The sequence below is a fragment of the Anabrus simplex genome, chromosome X (genome assembly GCF_040414725.1).
Source record: "Anabrus simplex isolate iqAnaSimp1 chromosome X, ASM4041472v1, whole genome shotgun sequence".
Classification (NCBI taxonomy): Eukaryota; Metazoa; Arthropoda; class Insecta; order Orthoptera; family Tettigoniidae; genus Anabrus; species Anabrus simplex.
Window position 1 is genome coordinate 171,897,261 of NC_090279.1, and position 17,798 is coordinate 171,915,058.

At 41.3% G+C, this 17,798-nt stretch overlaps 1 protein-coding gene across 1 annotated transcript in view; it reads right to left on the reverse strand.

Annotated features, from left to right (window-relative positions):
* Window positions 1-16,275, reverse strand: part of LOC136886751 (somatomedin-B and thrombospondin type-1 domain-containing protein) — a 326,490-nt gene extending 310,215 nt beyond the window's left edge. The window contains exon 1 of the mRNA XM_067159556.2: window positions 16,077-16,275. Coding sequence (XP_067015657.2) covers window positions 16,077-16,275 — 199 coding nt within the window. The remainder of the gene's footprint in view (window positions 1-16,076) is intronic.
* Window positions 16,276-17,798: the final 1,523 nt, after the last annotated feature.

Sequence of the window (17,798 nt, forward strand, 5' to 3'; positions counted from 1 at the left end):
AAAAACACGTGGCTTTGTTTACCTCATGCTAGTTAGGTTAAGTTGGCACTACTGGGGTTTAGGCCCGTCAAGATGGTAGTACTGAGGTTTGCGATGCGTTGTTGTCGATGACAGCTGTCAAAAAGCACGTGGCTTTGTTTACAAATCTGTCAAAAAGCACGTGGCTGTCAAAAAGCACGTGGCTTTGTTTACCTCGCGCTTGTGAGGTTAAGTTGGCACTACTGAGGTTTAGGCCCGTCAAGATGGCAGTACTGAGGTTAGCGGTGCGTTGTTGTCTGTCAAAAAGCACGTGGCTTTGTTTATCTCGCGCTAGTTAGGTTAAGTTGGCAGCACTGGAAGAGGCCTCTGGCTGAGGTGGAGGAGGCCACTGGGAGGCCACTGGCTGAGGTGGAGGTGGAGGTGGCCACTGGGAGGCCACTGGCTGAGGTGGAGGTGAGAGGCCACTGGCTGAGGAGGAGGCCTCTTCCGAGAGCCGGAGGAGGAGGAGGCCGCAGAACCCGTCTATTATACTACTACCATCTCCATAATATTTGGTTTAGTTTCCTGAAAGTCCTAATGTTTACCCGCCTCACCCAAAATCCAGATTGCGGCATAATCTGCCAGAAGAAAAAGAAGATAATTGAAATTTTGACAAAATTATACGTTTTAGCCTGTAACGAACGGAAAACATCCTAGATCATTAAATTCTTCACTTTTTATCCCCGAAGAATATCGAAGTATGCAGGCAATTTTAATGATGGTGCAGACCTTCGGAAATTCCTATCACATAACGGATTGCACAATCTCCGTTCAATTAGGAATGATCTACAACCTTGGTCTTATGACTTTTTGCCGTATCTGTATCCCTTTTACGTTTGATTTTTCTCTATTAATCGATGTTAAGTCAATTTGGAATTTTCACATGCATAATTCATACCTTCAATTACTTATATGAAATACAGAATCATCAAACTCTTCACGAAAATTGGCCCACCCAGTAGCCATATGTGAGCCAAATGCTATGTATGTAACTGTCATATAATTATCCGAAAAGTAATGTAATGTGAGATAATCTTACAAAACCTTTACCCTGTTCCACGTTTCTAACTCAGTCTGACCCAAGAATAGATGACATATCATAGGACCAGCCATTTAGGCCACTAAATCCGGCGTGCTTTATGGTATAATCCTTTGTCGATATGACGTACGTTTAGTAGCAGTTAATCTGTAAATGAAGGTCTTCAATATTGTAAACACGCATATACTTTCGTATGTCGATCTATATATATTCACTGATGTCGATTTTTAGCGATCGAGAAAGGGTGGGTCTGATATTGTAATCAGTACTCCCCACACCGACTTTGACTGGCAGTAGGAAATGGTTCCTTCTCCAACTCCTGTGTAACTGTCATTGGTAAGGAAGGCCTACAATTGTAATGAATAGTTCCCTTCTCGATTTGACTTGCAGAAGGCAAGTGAGCATGCAGTTTTGTTTAAAACTCCCCTACCCGATTGTGTTTGGCAGTAGGCAAGGGTGCCCGCCATTATAAAGAAATGTCCTCATCTAAAATGTGACTGGCATTAGGCATAGTGGCCTGCTATTTTGATGGAAACTCACCAACTTGGTGTGACTGGCAGTAAGCTGGCTGGCAGTAGGAAAATGGGCCTGGCATTATAATGATAACTGCACAACTCAATTTCGAGTGATAGTAGGGTAATTTCCTACCATTATAATAGAAACTCCTCAACTGTAATCTGTCTGGAAGTAGGAAAGGGGGGCTGCCATTTTAACGAAAACTCCCCAAATCGATTCTGTCCGCGTAGTAGACAATGGGGCCTGCAATTATAATGTAAACTTCCCAACTCGATTGTGAATGGCAGTAGGCAAGTGAGCCTGCCGTTATATCACAAATCCGTAACAAATTCTTTACATTGGAAACAACGTACGGGGACCTCCCCATGCTCTTTCTCGGATAACGCTAAGAGACATGCAATTTTAAAACATCTTATTTACTGCATGTACACTATTTATTTCGATATTCGAATACAATGTAGAATACCGTAGCGAAGCACGGGTACATTCGCTAGTTATAATGTAAACTTGCAACTCGATTGTGAATGGCAGTAGGCAAGTGAGCCTCCCGTTATCATCACAACTCCGCAACCCTCACTTTACACTGGAAACAACGTATGGGGACCTCCCCATGCTATTCCTCGGATAAGGCTAAGAGACATGCAATTTTAAAAGAATCTCATTTACTGCACGCACAGTATTTACGTCGATATCCGTATACAATGTAGAATACCGTAGCGAAGCACGGGCACATTTGCTAGTCTACAATAAATCACAAAACCTAACATGTTACAGACATGAAAATTGATATTTGGAATTCCCTTGAAAAATAAAAGAACACACATATTCGTTTTCAGAAAATCAACATCAGCTGATTAAGTTCAATTGCGCTCCACAAATGGGAATAACCACGTGGTCCATCGTAGGCCTAAACGAAGAATAATAATAATAAGCATAATAATAATCGTGATGTTTAGGCACTAATACACAGTTCAAAAAATTAGGGGAACATGTTTAGTAACGTCTGGTATGTGAACGTTATTTTGGTAGATGGGGTACCAATGGTCGTACAGCATGCCTTGAGACCTTACCTATTCAGGGTATGTCAAATCGAAGTTATACTCCATCTGTTAAACTGTCAGGTGACCCATCAAAACAAAGTGAATAGCAGTGTGTCGTTGTGAGGTACGCAGACTACTGCGGTCATTTGAGCACGTTGTACGTAAACCAGCACATCACATGACACATCTTAACGAGGTTCAACTCGCAAGTGCCGTCAATTTTATTCAGGAAGGATGGACTTCTCGTCGTGTTGATGTGGTTCTCAATGTCTATCCGTCAGTTATTCACCGCTTGTGGAATCGCTACAGTGAGACAGGCCAGTTCACAATGAGGGTTAGACAGGGTCGTGGCCGCATGACAACCCCACACGATGACCGATATCTGACAATCTGTGCGTTGCGGCGTCGTTCAGCAACTGCCAGAGAACTGTAACAATACCTCATGAGGGTCCCTGGAGTCACGGTGTCTGACAGACAGTAAGGAACAGGTTAAGAGAAGTGTCCTTACGACGCAGACGTCCTGTTCGAGTGCCCCGTTTAACGCAGCAACATCGCGCAGCTCGCCTTCTGTTTGTCCGTACCCACGTCAACTGGCAACTCCGCCAGTGGAGACCTGTGTTGTTGACAGACGAGTCCAGATTTCCCCTGACACATCGTAATGAACGTCAACGTGTATGGAGACGCCGTGGTGAGCAGCGCATGCCAAATGTTGTCCAGGAAGGCGACCGATTAGGACAATGTTCTGTGATTGTCTGGGGTGGCATCAGCATTGATGGCCGTACGGATCTTGTCGTCGTCCGTGGTAATCTTACCGCTGCGGGGTACATCAAGCAGATACTGCTACAGCATGTGTAGGTTGCTGCATACGGTGCTGGCCCTGAATTCGTACTCATGCACGACAATGCCAGGGCTCATGTAGCGCGCATCACCAGAGCTGTCTTGCAAGAACTGGAAATTCAACAGATGGAATGGGCAGCAGTGAGCCCGCCTGGTGGCCATGATCGTTAAGGCGCTGAAGTCTAAAAACGGTCTAACACCGAGGTTAGCCGGTTCGAGTCCCGTTGGTCGAAAAAAATTTCACCATCAGAATGTTGGCCGGCAGGGTAGGGGAGGTGGTGGTATACAATTTCTAATCACTAGATTGCGTGCCAAAAGCCTGGATTAAATTCCAAACCTCTCCGCAGTGCTCATATGGAGTGAGGGCATATGACGCTGTTGATGGTGATTCGTCCGTCGGATGGAGACGTTAAGCCTTGAGCAGACCCCTTGGTGCTATTCGACAGGAGTAGGCTATGTGCCGGCACCGGGTTTCACCCTCTCCCTACTATCATATATCACGTCATTCATTTCATCTCTCATTAACTCCTCTGATGAGGTTGACGTCAGGAAGGGCATCCGGTCATTAAAAAAACCGCCACGACAAATTCATCTCACCCCATACCCGACCCCGTAGGGAAACGGGACAAGGGTTGGAATGGGCAGCAGTGAGTCCCAAACTTTATCCCATCGAGCATGTTTGGAATAGGCTGTTCGTGGGCGTCCTGTTCCACTACAGACTCTCCAAGACCTCGAACAGGCTCTCAGCGAAGAATGGGACCTGATACCGCAACGTGACCTCCATCGACTTACACGGAGCATGCCACGTAGGTGCCAAACTGTGATAAATGCTCGTGCAGGACATACACCACACTGAAGCTCTCCAACTGTGATAAAAATCCGTCCTGGAGGACTGTTATCGCTTTGTTTTCGCCCCTATTTGGACATTTCCGTTTGTGTTCTGAAAATGAACGCGAATCATTCGGCGTTCTTTTGTATACTTCAACGGTAAAAAATAAAGGTTTAGTTGGTAATATACCTGGGTGTGAGGTATTGTTTTGTGGAGCATGACATGCGTTCAAAAGCATGTTCCCCTAATTGTTTTGAACTGTGTAGTTTAGAATGCAAACCAACTTACTTGATAGGAACTGTCATCTACACGCTATTCCGTAGTGTAGCGCGAGTTACATAAGTTTTGGGGGTTGTAATATGCCGCAACCCTACAGTTTATGCAAATCTCATTGCAGAACTGTTGTACGGGTAGAGGATGCTTGTTATTTGCATTAGTATGTACAGGCATTCTGGCCTATTATTGTTATAATCACTCGATTAAGAAAACTGTCATAAGTGTAACTCGTTCCTTTCTTGCGAAAATCAGAAATGCCGTTATATCACTGAACATCGTCAGTTAAGAATATTGACACTTCTTAGTTATTATTTATTTCATTAAAACTCTGTGAAAATATGATGCAATATATGCTTAGTGTTAGCCCGTAGAAATAGTCTGAGAAAATATTATCTTTGAATTGTTATGGTGTCTTAAACTTTTAAATTTATTTTCTCGAAAAGGTTCATTTTTGAGTTGTATCACTATTCTTGAGGAGGTGCGATATCTTTATTTACGCATTTATATTATAACAGCCATCAAATAATGAACGTCTATCTCCTGTTGTTAGGAACTTCAGTTAATACTTGTAATTTTATTACTCAAAGCGTGTAAACGTCCTTTGAATATAATGTTAAATTTAAAAACTTGCAACTCCATTGCAAACCGTTTTGCCTTCCAGCGTTCAGTCTACATGTCTCTGTGATTTAACTAATGCCCTCGAGAATATCTGTGGCTGCGTTCGGATCTACACTGCCCGTTTTTAAATAATTAAAATCTGTCTAACCATTGTCGTCTCGTCACCTTATGCTTTTCTTACCTTCTATGACCTAATATCACATCCTCCTCCTTTCGCATCACATGAATCCATTAATGCCGGGCCGAGTGGCTCAGACGGTCGAGGCGCTGGCCTTCTGACTCTAACTGGGCAGGTTCGATACTAGTTCAGTCCGGTGGTATTTGTAGATGCTCATATACGTCAGCCTCGTGTCGGTAGATTTACTGGCCAGTAAAGGAACTCTTGCGGTGCTAAATTGCGGCACCTCGGCGTCTCGGAATACCGTAATGGTAGTTAGTTGGACGTAAAACTAATAACAAAATAATATTGTTCTTGAATCCACTGATAAAATATGTGTATATGCGTTCAGCTTCATCCGTTGAGTTCACTCCTATTTAACCTTTATCTCCTCATTACTCTGATTGTTCCTACCTGTTCGTATCGGTAATCATTGTCTCTACTTTCATATATATATATATATATTACTTACAATTTATGAATAAGATAACCTGCGGTTACCCGGATTTCATGCCTGTCTAGCAAAGAGGGTCTGAAAACAGTCCGATGTGTGTAGGCTAGTAACAATGTCATTTTACTGTACAGCTGAAGGGCACTCTTGTTTGCTGATAATTAATATTAGTTTGGAGACCAGAAAATCATTTCTCAAGACAGCAAGAAACAAAACTTGACGATGCAGAAATATGGTTTTGGTGACGAACTACAAAATCAAGTTGGCTGGATAAAAGAGCAAGTGACCTTGTTTTAAAAAACGTTTAGGAGGTTTAATATTCATTAAATACTATAAAGAATAAGAAAACAAAGTACATTTAACAAGTACTGAGACGTGACTCTCTTCTCTTAACTATGATTGAAGGTAAAGTATTGGGAAAGAGACGCAGGGGACGACCAAGGATGTCACACATCAGGAACTCCGTCGGTGTGTGAATTGGCATGCGGTCCATGTAGCATAGTATAAATGTACATTGTACCGGGTGGTACACCTCCACGCCTCTAATTCAAACATTGAGCCAGTTGAAACTCCTCTACTGGAGAAAGCCTGAATTTTAACAGCCATATTAATTCTAAGGTTTCTCAGAAGATGTCGCTATTGTAAATTTTGAAGTGTTCTGAACTGTGCCTATTTCGATTTATTTTTGTTTGCCCTGTAGCAAGAAGTGTGGACATTCTCTTCTAGATGTCACTACATAAAAACTATAACTGTGCACCCTGGTGCGAAGTGAACGAACTGTTTTTGAAGAAATTCTATATTCCTAAGTTTGTTCTTTGTTAAATTTCTTTCTTTCATCTTTTGGGTTGGCAATATTAATCCCTGTTTCCGCCAGTTTTGAAATTAGCCAATCCCGAATTTCTGAAATTAATTTTTGACCAATAACGTATGTCTTCTCCGATATGGTTATGTTGCTTTAAGCTATCCAATGAAGTTAAGGGGGGTGTGGGTACTCATTCTTGAAAGGTCTCGAATGTTCCACGAGGGTATTTAAACTGCTGATTTTCTTGTCTCGGTGCCACTTCAGTAACATCTCTCCTTGTGTGATTATGTAGCAGGGGGCGGGAAGCGCCTCTTTCTTCGGGCAGCAGTTCATCTATAAGGTAATGGCCATTTTATAACTTCATGTCTTGCTAGCTCAGCAGTTTAACCCGCGGGGCAGGTTGGAAACCTTTCTAATGTAAACTATCTTTAAAATGTAATAGACATTTTGTAAATTTTGGCTCTTTAACTATAAATTGGAATAGAGAGTGCCTAACCCTCTCGAGCTCCCACTCATATAATTCTGAGGTGACTACGTTTTCATTTCCGTTTTTCCTCCCTTCGTAATGTAAATAAGTTTTCTTATCGTGTCACCTCCGTAGTATGGGATTAGCCCTTGCGTAAGCGGCCTAGTGCCAAGTAGGTTTTAAAAGTGTATTAGGAGTGCAAGCTACGCCTCCATTCAACTCAGAATTTTGGGCCATGTAATTGACCTGTTTCTTTACTGAATAGGCCCCAGTAGATTGGGTATTATTACCCCTGTTCTTGTGTGCCTGGAGGGCAGATTGAAGGTGGAGTTTGGTGTGGCCTTTGAATAGGCTTGAACCTTGAGAGCGGGTTTGCTCTTTCTTAAAAGTGGATTTTCTGTGTGCCTCGAGGAGGCTTTGCTGGGTAATTGGGAGCAAGTGCTCCTTGGCAGGATTGGGGTTTTTCTGCCCCTTTGTTGAACTTTGTACTTAGGTAAAGTTGGGCTCATTGCTCAAGGATTGTGAGTCTGGGGCTCGAAGCCCAAATCCAGTAACAAACTGTAATTGTACTTTCTTAATTTGTTGATATGCTACTGGGTACCTATTGTACTTGTTATTTCTTGATCTTGAAAAGAAAATATAACCTTTGTTAAATTTTAAATTAACTTTAATTTCGTAGTTGAGACCTATTCCACCCAGCACCTTCTTTCACCTCTGCTGGTCCACCAAAACTCCGTAACATACATAATATTTAGCTTTTAACTCATGTACAGTACATAGATCACTCTATATGGCCATACGTGTATTTCCGTCACTTTATTATGTATTGTATTCTGTTTATCTACTGGCTTATACTTTTTAGTTTTGTATGTTACTTTCTCCAACATGACTTTTTCTCTTTCCCTTTTACTTTTATGCTCCGGATTTCTATTTATTTTATTTGTTTTCTTTCTTCATTATATATTCCAAAAATCTGTAATTTAGCTTAGTTATCTTTGATTTTATAACAGAATAGCATTTTTCTCTTATATGTGTATAATCTTGTAATTTACGTGGTCAAGTGTAAGAGAGGGTCACAAGCCCTAACTTCGCCACTGATAAATAAATGAATAAATGAATAAATAAATAAATAAATAAATAAATAAATAAATAAATAAATAAATAAATAAATAAATAAATATGATTTCGTCCAAAAGCTCAATTTTTCCGTTGTTAAAGTACATCGATGGATTTCTTTAAAACCTCGTATGTCCGAATTCTCTTCTTACTCATTATATTCCTTAACACTGGTCACGCCTCCCAACCACATATGTATATCCTGTCCATCAGAATAAGTTTCGTTGTGATCATTTTCCTATGCCGAAGTGTAAAGGAAAATAGACCTTACCATACCGTACTGTGGGGATGCTGTTTGCATGGCTAACTTACGCACGCATTTCTACACTATAATATGCTTAAGGTTCATTTTCCTTTACACACCGGCATAAGAAACTGTACACAACGAAAATTGTTCTGATAGACTGCATATAAATATGTGGCTTAGAGGCGTGACCAGTCTTAAGGAATATAATATGTAGCAAGAGCATTGAGACATACGAGGTTTTAAAAGAAAGCCAACGATATGTGTATAAATGAGTTAAATATTCATTAATAGCTTAATTTCTATTGCTTTGAACTTCGGTTTAATATCACTTTAGATCATTAAATAATGCGTATAATTTACGTTAATGTGGGTCAATATTCCCTAAATATAAGAAAGGTATGTAAAATCATATAATTGTAATGTCCTTCATGTTGTTTTAACATTACTCTAGTTTCAAAGGGTTTTGTATTTCATGTTTGCCAACGAAGAGGCCTTTTTCGCTATTGTTTGCTTTGTAATATTAGTTCGAATGTACGCAATTAGATTTGTGTATTAACTACCATTTATACCATTTGTTTGTACGTCTGCAGTTAAATTCACACACACCTGTATGTGTGTATACTGCTTGTCGGAGACCTCATGGCTGTCCAAGATAAATAAATAAATAAATAAATAAATAAATAAATAAATAAATAAATAAATAAATAAATAAACTGGTCTCTTTGGCATTCGTTATCGACTTCGCAATAATCTCTGAAAATGTAGACTGTGTAGTAATCGTCAATGGTGAAATGTAAATAAATGAAACGAAACGAAAATGAACATCGGGATTTGGGACGCAAAAGTGTGTGGTCGTGGCGAAAGCCACTGTATCACCGCTTCGGTTGAACTTATTACGCGCCAATAGAGACGGCACGTTAGAATCTTCCACCGCCATTTACTCGGAAACCGTCGAGTGTCTACGGATAAGCCGAAGCATGTTCGCTTATTTCGACCCCGCCTCGACTGAGCGAAGGTTCTGGGTCATCGGGTTGATACACTTGCGGGGGGGGGGGTTGTGTCCCTCGTAAGATGCATTATGACTATGAAAGCATGTTCTGTAGTTCAGTTAAATAAATATAACTTCCCAACGACAGTATAATAGCTACTATACTATAAAAGTGTCAACCCTCGTTAAAGTTCTCCTCCACAAAAAACTGTCATCCCCTTTGTCTCTGCTGCTCAGCCAGCAAAAGAAATTAACTTGTCACAGACTTTTACGCCGACAAGATAACAGATTACAGGAATGCCTTCAAGTTAAAGCATTTTAATCTTCAAAGATATTTCTCAACAGTGAAATGAACCTTTTATAAGTGAGGTGTATAAATTCTCATGTCGGAATATTATAAAGATAACGTTCCTGTAACTCATAATTAATTTCCATATTCTGACTTTATTCATCTTGAAATAATGAATTACTTATCCACTGCCACATACTGTCGTGTATAACTGTTATCATTTATTTAAACTGGAAATACTCCACTGTGATCGTTTAAGTTTTTTAAATAGAGTCTTGAGTAACATAATCGCAATTAACTTATCAAGTGATCTTCTGATCATCATCAACCACCGAGTGAGTTGGCCGTGAGGTCAGGGGCGCGCAGCTGTGAGTTTGCATTCGGGATATAGTGGGTTCGAACCCCACTGTCGGCATCCCAGAAGATGTATTCCGTGGTTTCCCACTTTATACCAGGCAAATGCTGGGGCTGTACATTAATTAAGGCCATGGTCGCTTCCTTCCCACTCTTAGGCCTTTCCTATATCGTCGTCGCATGTCTCTGAGTAAAAAATATATAATCAACCTCAACATCGCAATGAATAACTATTGTTGAATCACGTACGCTCTGTCTCTTCTGTTTCCAGTTATTTCCGTTAGATGGTATCACTATTGTCACTGTACAGGCCTAAACCCTCCGCGATGCCTACAACAGGTACTATTAATTAATAGGTGATGTTCCCCACGGAGACAAGTTTGGCCCTCTGCTAAAAACTGTTTACGCGAAATATTTCCAGATAAATATAAAGCCAGAAGGGCAGATCTGACGTTTCATGGAAATGTGTTGAAGAATATTTGACCGAATATTTCATTTCAGCGGTATACTGAGATGCCAGGAAGTGAATGTACAGGGAGAGAGGGTTCGAAAACTCATTACCGATTATTATAAACTGCATTTTTTGTTATATATGGCCCAGTACTTAGCGAGCTAGTTTGAAGGCAGGTTTGATGACGAATGATAAGGTGAGTTTCTGATGACTGGAAAATCTATAGGAAGCAATTTCAACGAATTCAATAACCTTAGTGAAACATGAAGTGATCATTCTACTAAATTCGTTCGACATCGTAATATTGTATACAATGTTCCTTTGACTATTGGAGGTTTTAAGTGTAGTTGCGGCATACATTGTTGTAATCTGTTAGGCAGAAAAGAACTTCAAAACCGAGTCACTAGTGGCTATGGTGTTCTTGAAGAACGAAACACGCATTCTTTGTTTGTAGTGTGTGTTTTTTACACTTATGTTATAGTGTTAAAATTAGGTTTTTCAACAGACTGGAAAGTTTTAAAGTTAGTGTAACTGAATTGACACAGAAAAGTAGGGTGAAATCAGGGTTGTCAGATACCTGAAATCAAAATACTGGACGGTTGTGCGATCGAGGAAATCAACAGGATCGTATTCTACTAGTTATAAACTTTGTTTCAAAACGGTACACTTATTATTATGTTGACATCATGGTGGGTTTATTAATGCATGCTTTAAAATTTGTACACAGACCGAGAAAGTTGGCTGCGCGGTTTGGATCATGTAGCTATGAGCTTGCATTTGGGAGACGATGGGTTCGAATCCCACTGTCGGCAGCCCTAACCCTTTACTGCATACTGTTGCCCTCAGGCAACATACAACTTTTCACCTGTATAAATGGACAAATATTGTAGACAGAGGTAGTTTTACGGCACACCTTCAACTGTACAATCAATTAAACACATATCCCAGTGATGCCTTGTTTTTTTACATAACATAAGACAAAACAGCCCTACAACCGAAGGTACTCCTTCCACTCCGTCAACATCCACGCGAACCAACCACCGTTTATTTTACGTGGGCCCTCCCCATCACATTACCACAGGCTTCAGGAGTACCTCTGGCTCAACCTCAAAGACATTACCGACCTACGGTTCTGCGAGCTGTACTTGCGCCTTGCAGTACGTACCCATGGCCAGTAGGTAGTAATGTTCGGTCTTTGAATGTTAAAAGCTTAGCGTAAAATCGTGAAAAATATTATATATATTCAACCATGGCAATCCACATCACATATGAGTGTTAAGCTATTAGCCCCAGTTAAGAATTGCCGGTACATCTAATACACTGAACGTATGTTGAACATTAAAGGTTGAAATTTTCTTCACCAAACGAAAACGAAAAATAATTCATGCAGTAGAGGGCTAAAGGTGTTTTTTGTGGTTTTCATTTTGCACCAGGCAAATGCTGGGGCTGCAGTCTGGCTTAAGGCTACTGTCGATTCTAATACTAGCACTTTTTTTTATCCCTGCGTCACCGTAACACCTGCCTCTATCGGTGCGACGTAAAACAAATGGGAAAAAAACATAGTTTATTTAATTATTCATACCAGTTCTTTAAATTTCAATATGTTTTTATGTATCTGAAGTGCTTTTAACAGTTTTTTTTGCCATTCTTACCGATTATTATAAACTGCATTTTTTGTTATATATGGTTCAGTACTTAGCGAGCTAGTTTGAAGGCAGATTTGATGACGAATGATAAGGTGAGTTTCTGAAGACTGGAAAATCTATCTTGACGGATACAGTACTTTTGTATCCATTCCTTGGCACAGGCCAGAGTAAAGTGTAGCTTTCACCGAAGTCCCAGTCTCATCCATGGCTGTGACAATATGGAAGCTGCTGGGTGTGGGTAGTGCTGAGTATTGACATTCAGAGCACGTCTAGTGCATCTTATTGTTATGAACGGTGTTGCTCATAGGGTCAGTCGTTCTGCAATAGCACTTTCTGACCCAGTGAGGAAAGCAATGGCAAACTGCCTCACTCCTCGTCTTGCCTAGTACGCCTCATTTTGGTGCTGCCATTGGTTTTTGCGGTTTCCTTATAACCGCATAACCTTTGGTGGTGTTATTTGAGGATCCAACCAGCCTCTGGGGCTTTATGAACTAACAGACTTAGCAATTTCATAAAAATATCTGCATGACATTGAAGAAACCTTTACAGAAATGAACAGCTCAGACTTAATCATGTCAACAGAACGTAATATTTCTCACAGCTGACAATTATTTCACTTGAACATACGGTTGACTTGGACTACCTCAGGTAGTTGCCCGTTATTACGTGTCTTATTCGCCAGGATGGACAACCCGAGAACAACAAGCAATAAATATAAACGATTTTAAAAGTCTACGGAGTCTCACTAGGTAAAGAAATCAAGGAGGGAAGAAATCTGTCCTCTTTGAAAGAAGGAATAAACGCTCTTGGTACTTATCAGAGGTGGAAACACTGGCCTATTTCTCTCGAGGTTCCACGAACCTGCTACGCAGGCGTAGCAAGGGGACAGGTGATACTCCCACGTGGCGCGTCCCAGGTGGCGGATAGGGGGGTCCTAACCGGCTTGCCGGCTGACTTGAGGGAAATAAAATACCTCTCGCGGACCAAACACACTACCCTCTGTGGGTGGGGGACGCACATGTAGAATACACCTGCGGTATCCCCTGCCTGTCGTACGAGGCGACTACAAGGGGCGACCAAGGGATGATTGAATCAGAGCCATGAAACTACTCTTGATTCGTACCATCATGCGGGGAACACCATGGGTTGCATGTACTTGCGAGTAGTATCACTAAATTGGTACGAAATAGGTTTGTGATTAGTTGCAGTAAAAAGCCTGGCCTGGTGGTTTCCAGTACCCGTGCGCAGTACCCATGTGAGCAACACCGCGGGTCTGGGCGTTGCCTGTGATTGGTACCCACTATGTGAGGAATACCACGGGAATACCGGCGCCCTTGTCTAGTACACCTAGGTGAGGAACCTTACCGGTTTGCTTTGGCTATGAGTGGCGCCATTGTGTGCGAAACACCATAGGTTTGCTTTACCTGTACTAAGTACAATACTTGTGAGTAGTACCATCTTGTGTGGAACACCGTGAGTCTTCGCTACTTTTGATCAGTACCCCAACATGACAAATACCATGGTTCTACTTTACTCGCGACATGTACCATTCTGTGGGACCTTAGACGTGGATTTTGCACCCCTTTAGACATCAAGCATCATTGTGCTTTATAAATGGTCCCTTGGTCAGTAATACTATTATTCACGACATCTTTTGTGTCCGATCCAATGTTTTTTTCGTGCTGACCATGCGTCCACCTTATAACCTGGAGGCCTTCGGGCTGAGCAGCGGTCGCTTGGTAGGCCAAGACCCGTCAGTGCTGTAGTGTCATGTTTTTGTTTGTTTGGTGGTTTGTTTGTTTCTTTGTTTGTTTGTTTGTTTGATGAGAAAATCGACTGTCGTATTCACAGGGCACTACCCAGCTTCGTATCTGAATAGTTAGCATACTGGCCTTTGGACGATTAGTCCCGGGTTCGAATACCGACCGTGTCTGGGATTTCAACCTTCCTCTGCCATGAGACTGGGTGTTTGTGCCATTTTCAATATTTGACTTCATCAAAGGTAGGGTCCCATCCTCACAGACACGTAGGTCATCCAAGGGCGTAAAATCGAAAGCGCTGTGTCAGGCTCCTTGCGAGCCCATACACCATTATTATTATTATTATTATTATTATTATTATTATTATTATTATTATTATTATTATTATTATTATCCAACTCATTGGCTGAATTGTCAGCGTTGAGATCTTCGATTTAGAGGGTCCCGGGTTCGATTCCCGGCCAGGTCGGGGATTTTAATCGCGTCTGATCAATTCTTCTGGCCCGGGGACTGGGTGTTTGTGTTTGTCACAACACTTTCCTCTTCATATTAAGATAACACACTACACTACCAACCATCACAGAAACACGCAATATTAATTACATTCCTCCATGTAGGGTTAGCGTCAAGAAGAGCATCCGGCCGTAAAACAGTACCAAATCAGCATGTGTTACACAGTTCGCACCCGCGACCCCACAGTTGTGGGAGAAGCGGTGGAAGTTTATTATTATTATTATTATTATTATTATTATTATTATTATTATTATCGTTAAGGCGTCAAGTTTGTGTGATCTAACACCGTGGTTAGCCGGTTCGAGCCCGTTGGTGGAAAAAATTTCACCACTACAATATTGGCCGGCAGAGTAGCATACGTGGTAGTATGAAAAATATGAAATGGCGTAAGGCTTTTAGTGCCAGGAGTGTCCGAGGACATGTTCGGCTCGCCAGGTGCAGGTCTTTTGATTTGTCTCCCGTAGGCGACTTGAGTGTCGTGATGAGGATGAAATGATGATGAAGACGACACATACACCCAATCCCATGCCAGCGAAATTAACCAATGATGGTTAAAATTCCCGACCCTGTCGGGAATCGAACCCGGGACTCCTGCGGCAAAGGCCAGCACGCTATCCATTTAGCCATGGAGCCGGACCCCATATGGAGTGAATACATATGACGCTGTTGATGGTGATTCGTCCATCGGATGAGGACGTTAAGCCTTGAGCAGACCCCTTAGTGCTATTCGATAGGAGTAGGCTATGTGCCGGCACGGGGTTTCATCCTCTCCCCTCCTACTTTCATATATTTCGTCATTCATTTCAATCATTAACTCCTCTGTTGAGGTTGACGTCAGGAAGGGCATCCGATCGGAAAAGAAGATTATCATTTTATACCCGAGCCCGTAGAGAAGCGGGAAGCGCGTTGAATATTTATTATTATTATTATTATTATTATTATTATTATTATTATTATTATTATTATTATTATTATTATTATTTATTATAAGTTTCTGTTGGTCTCATAGACACAGATAGATGATGGTATAAGAAAAGAACTAGGTGTGGGAAGAAAGCGGTTTTGGCCTTAATTAAGGTACAGCCCAAGCATTTGCCTGGTGTGAAAATGGGAAACCATGGAAATCCATCTTCAAGGTTGCCGACAAAATGGGACTCGATCGCATTATCTCCTGAATGCATAATAATTATCATGCATACAGAAATTCAACCGCTGTTATTTTAATCATTTTCGTAATGTATGGAAAAGATTTAAATTTAAATTTATAGAGATGCGATCGTGGTTCAGTGCAGTGGCCACGCTACCACTGAAGGTGCCGACGGTAAATTTTATGGTACGTAAATTGAATTCTCCGGAACTACATTCTGGTACCTCAAAAATAAATCATGACACTAAACCACAGAAGGGCTTTGGCGTAACAAGCCACTACTGTTCAACCCGAAAACCTGAAGATTACGAGGCGGTCACAAGTCCTCTCGGTCAGGTAGGTTAAGTTGACCTCTAATAAGCCACAAATTCAGGTAAGAATCCCTGCCTTGGCCGGGTATCAACACCGAGCCCTCCGGCTACCTATAGAAATCCAGCTCCAAAAACCGTACAATTGATTTATGAGATTTAAAGCGAATAATATTTTTGTTTATAGAGAACATAATCTTCGTCTTACCTCCACAGGCGTCCTTGAAATCAGGACAGCAGTCTCCTAATTTCAGGCAGGCGTGATCACAGTAGCATGGCTTGTCACTTAGATCCTCTATAATGGTATTGATTTGCACTTTTTGAACTACACATGACGAATCACGACCTGAACAACACAACTTAGATTCCCTACAACTGCCGCATGAGACAGGATCGACAGTATTCATTATTATTAATAAAAATGGAGCAACAGTCATTAATATCGTAACCGGACTTTTAAGGACACTAAGATTATAGACCCACATTGCTGAGAACTTAGCTATCCGGACAGTGGAAGAGGTTGATTTGTTATTTGACTCTTTACTAATGTAGATCAGACTGAGATCGTGCTAACGAATTTATTCCTTTACGACGCTCTTTTTTTTCTATTTCCACGGCCTCCTAAACGTTGCAGAGGGAACCGCAGCGAGCGGCAAACTGAAGTTTACTAGGAAACAAAGCGGGACGTCACTGCCTCCACGATACGGCTCGAACAGTTGACGCGTGCGCAGCAAATTGATTAGAAACAAGGGTAGAAATATGAGAATAGCAGGAAAGTAAAACATTATTGAATATTCAATTATAGCTGCATTATCTTACGGAAGTAGGAAGTAATGTAACAGACGTGGATAGAGCAGAGATTGAATCCCACTATCGGCAGCCCTGAAGATGGTTTTCCGTGGTTTCCCATTTTCACACCAGGCAAATGCTGGGGCTGTACCTTAATTAAGGCCACGGCCGCTTCCTTCCAATTCCTAGGCCTTTCCTATCCCATCGTCGCCATAAGACCTATCTGTGTCGGTGCGACGTAAAGCCCCTAGCAAAAAAAATAGAGCAGAGATTATTTCTATTCTATTTCTAATTCAAGTAGGAAGTCGAAATAACAAGGAGAGATGAGTCTTCGAAAATTATTTTATATACGTGGCTATATTCTCTGTTCGATCTCCTTTAATAACTATTAATGCAATGTTTAGAAGACTCTTCGTGGTCCTCTGACGGGTTGTGAGGGCTACTTGTTTTGGACTTGAGTCAAATTCTATAAAGGTTGAGGAATTGATTCACAGCACAGCCCGATAATATTTTAGTGTTCTTGAAAGTGAGATGTATGCCAAACCCTTGTGCCGTTTGTCTACGGGGTTGGGTATTAAGTGAGATGAATCTTCGTGGGAGTTTTTATGACCGGATGCCCATACTGACGTCATTATCACCAGAGGAGTTAATGAGATGAAATGAATGACATAATATATTGACGGCTCCAAATATTAATATCGTAACGTTTCCCCTGCTAGAACATCGTAACTACAGTCACAATTTTATTTGTGCTATCATAATTCTAGGAGACGACGTTAAGGTCTATTATTGCTCCCATGTTTTGGGGGTCTGGAGGTACGATTTTTATACAGGTAAAATACACTAAAGTAATGGCTTTGGTGATGATTGTAAACTGATTTTGGCTGTCCTTGGACTTCGCGATGTTAATAGTTGGAGCTATCGATATGAAAGTAGCAAGATAAAGGGTGAAACCCTGTGCCGGCACATAATCCTACTCATATCAAATAGTATCAAGGGATCTGCTGAAGTCTGTTATAAGGCCTCTTTCTCAGGGGGGAAATGTATGATCCTTCAGCGCATCTTAACATTCATAGTAATTGATAAAACACTAGCAAATATTTTTTTTTTGCTAGGGGCTTTACGTCGCACCGACACAGAT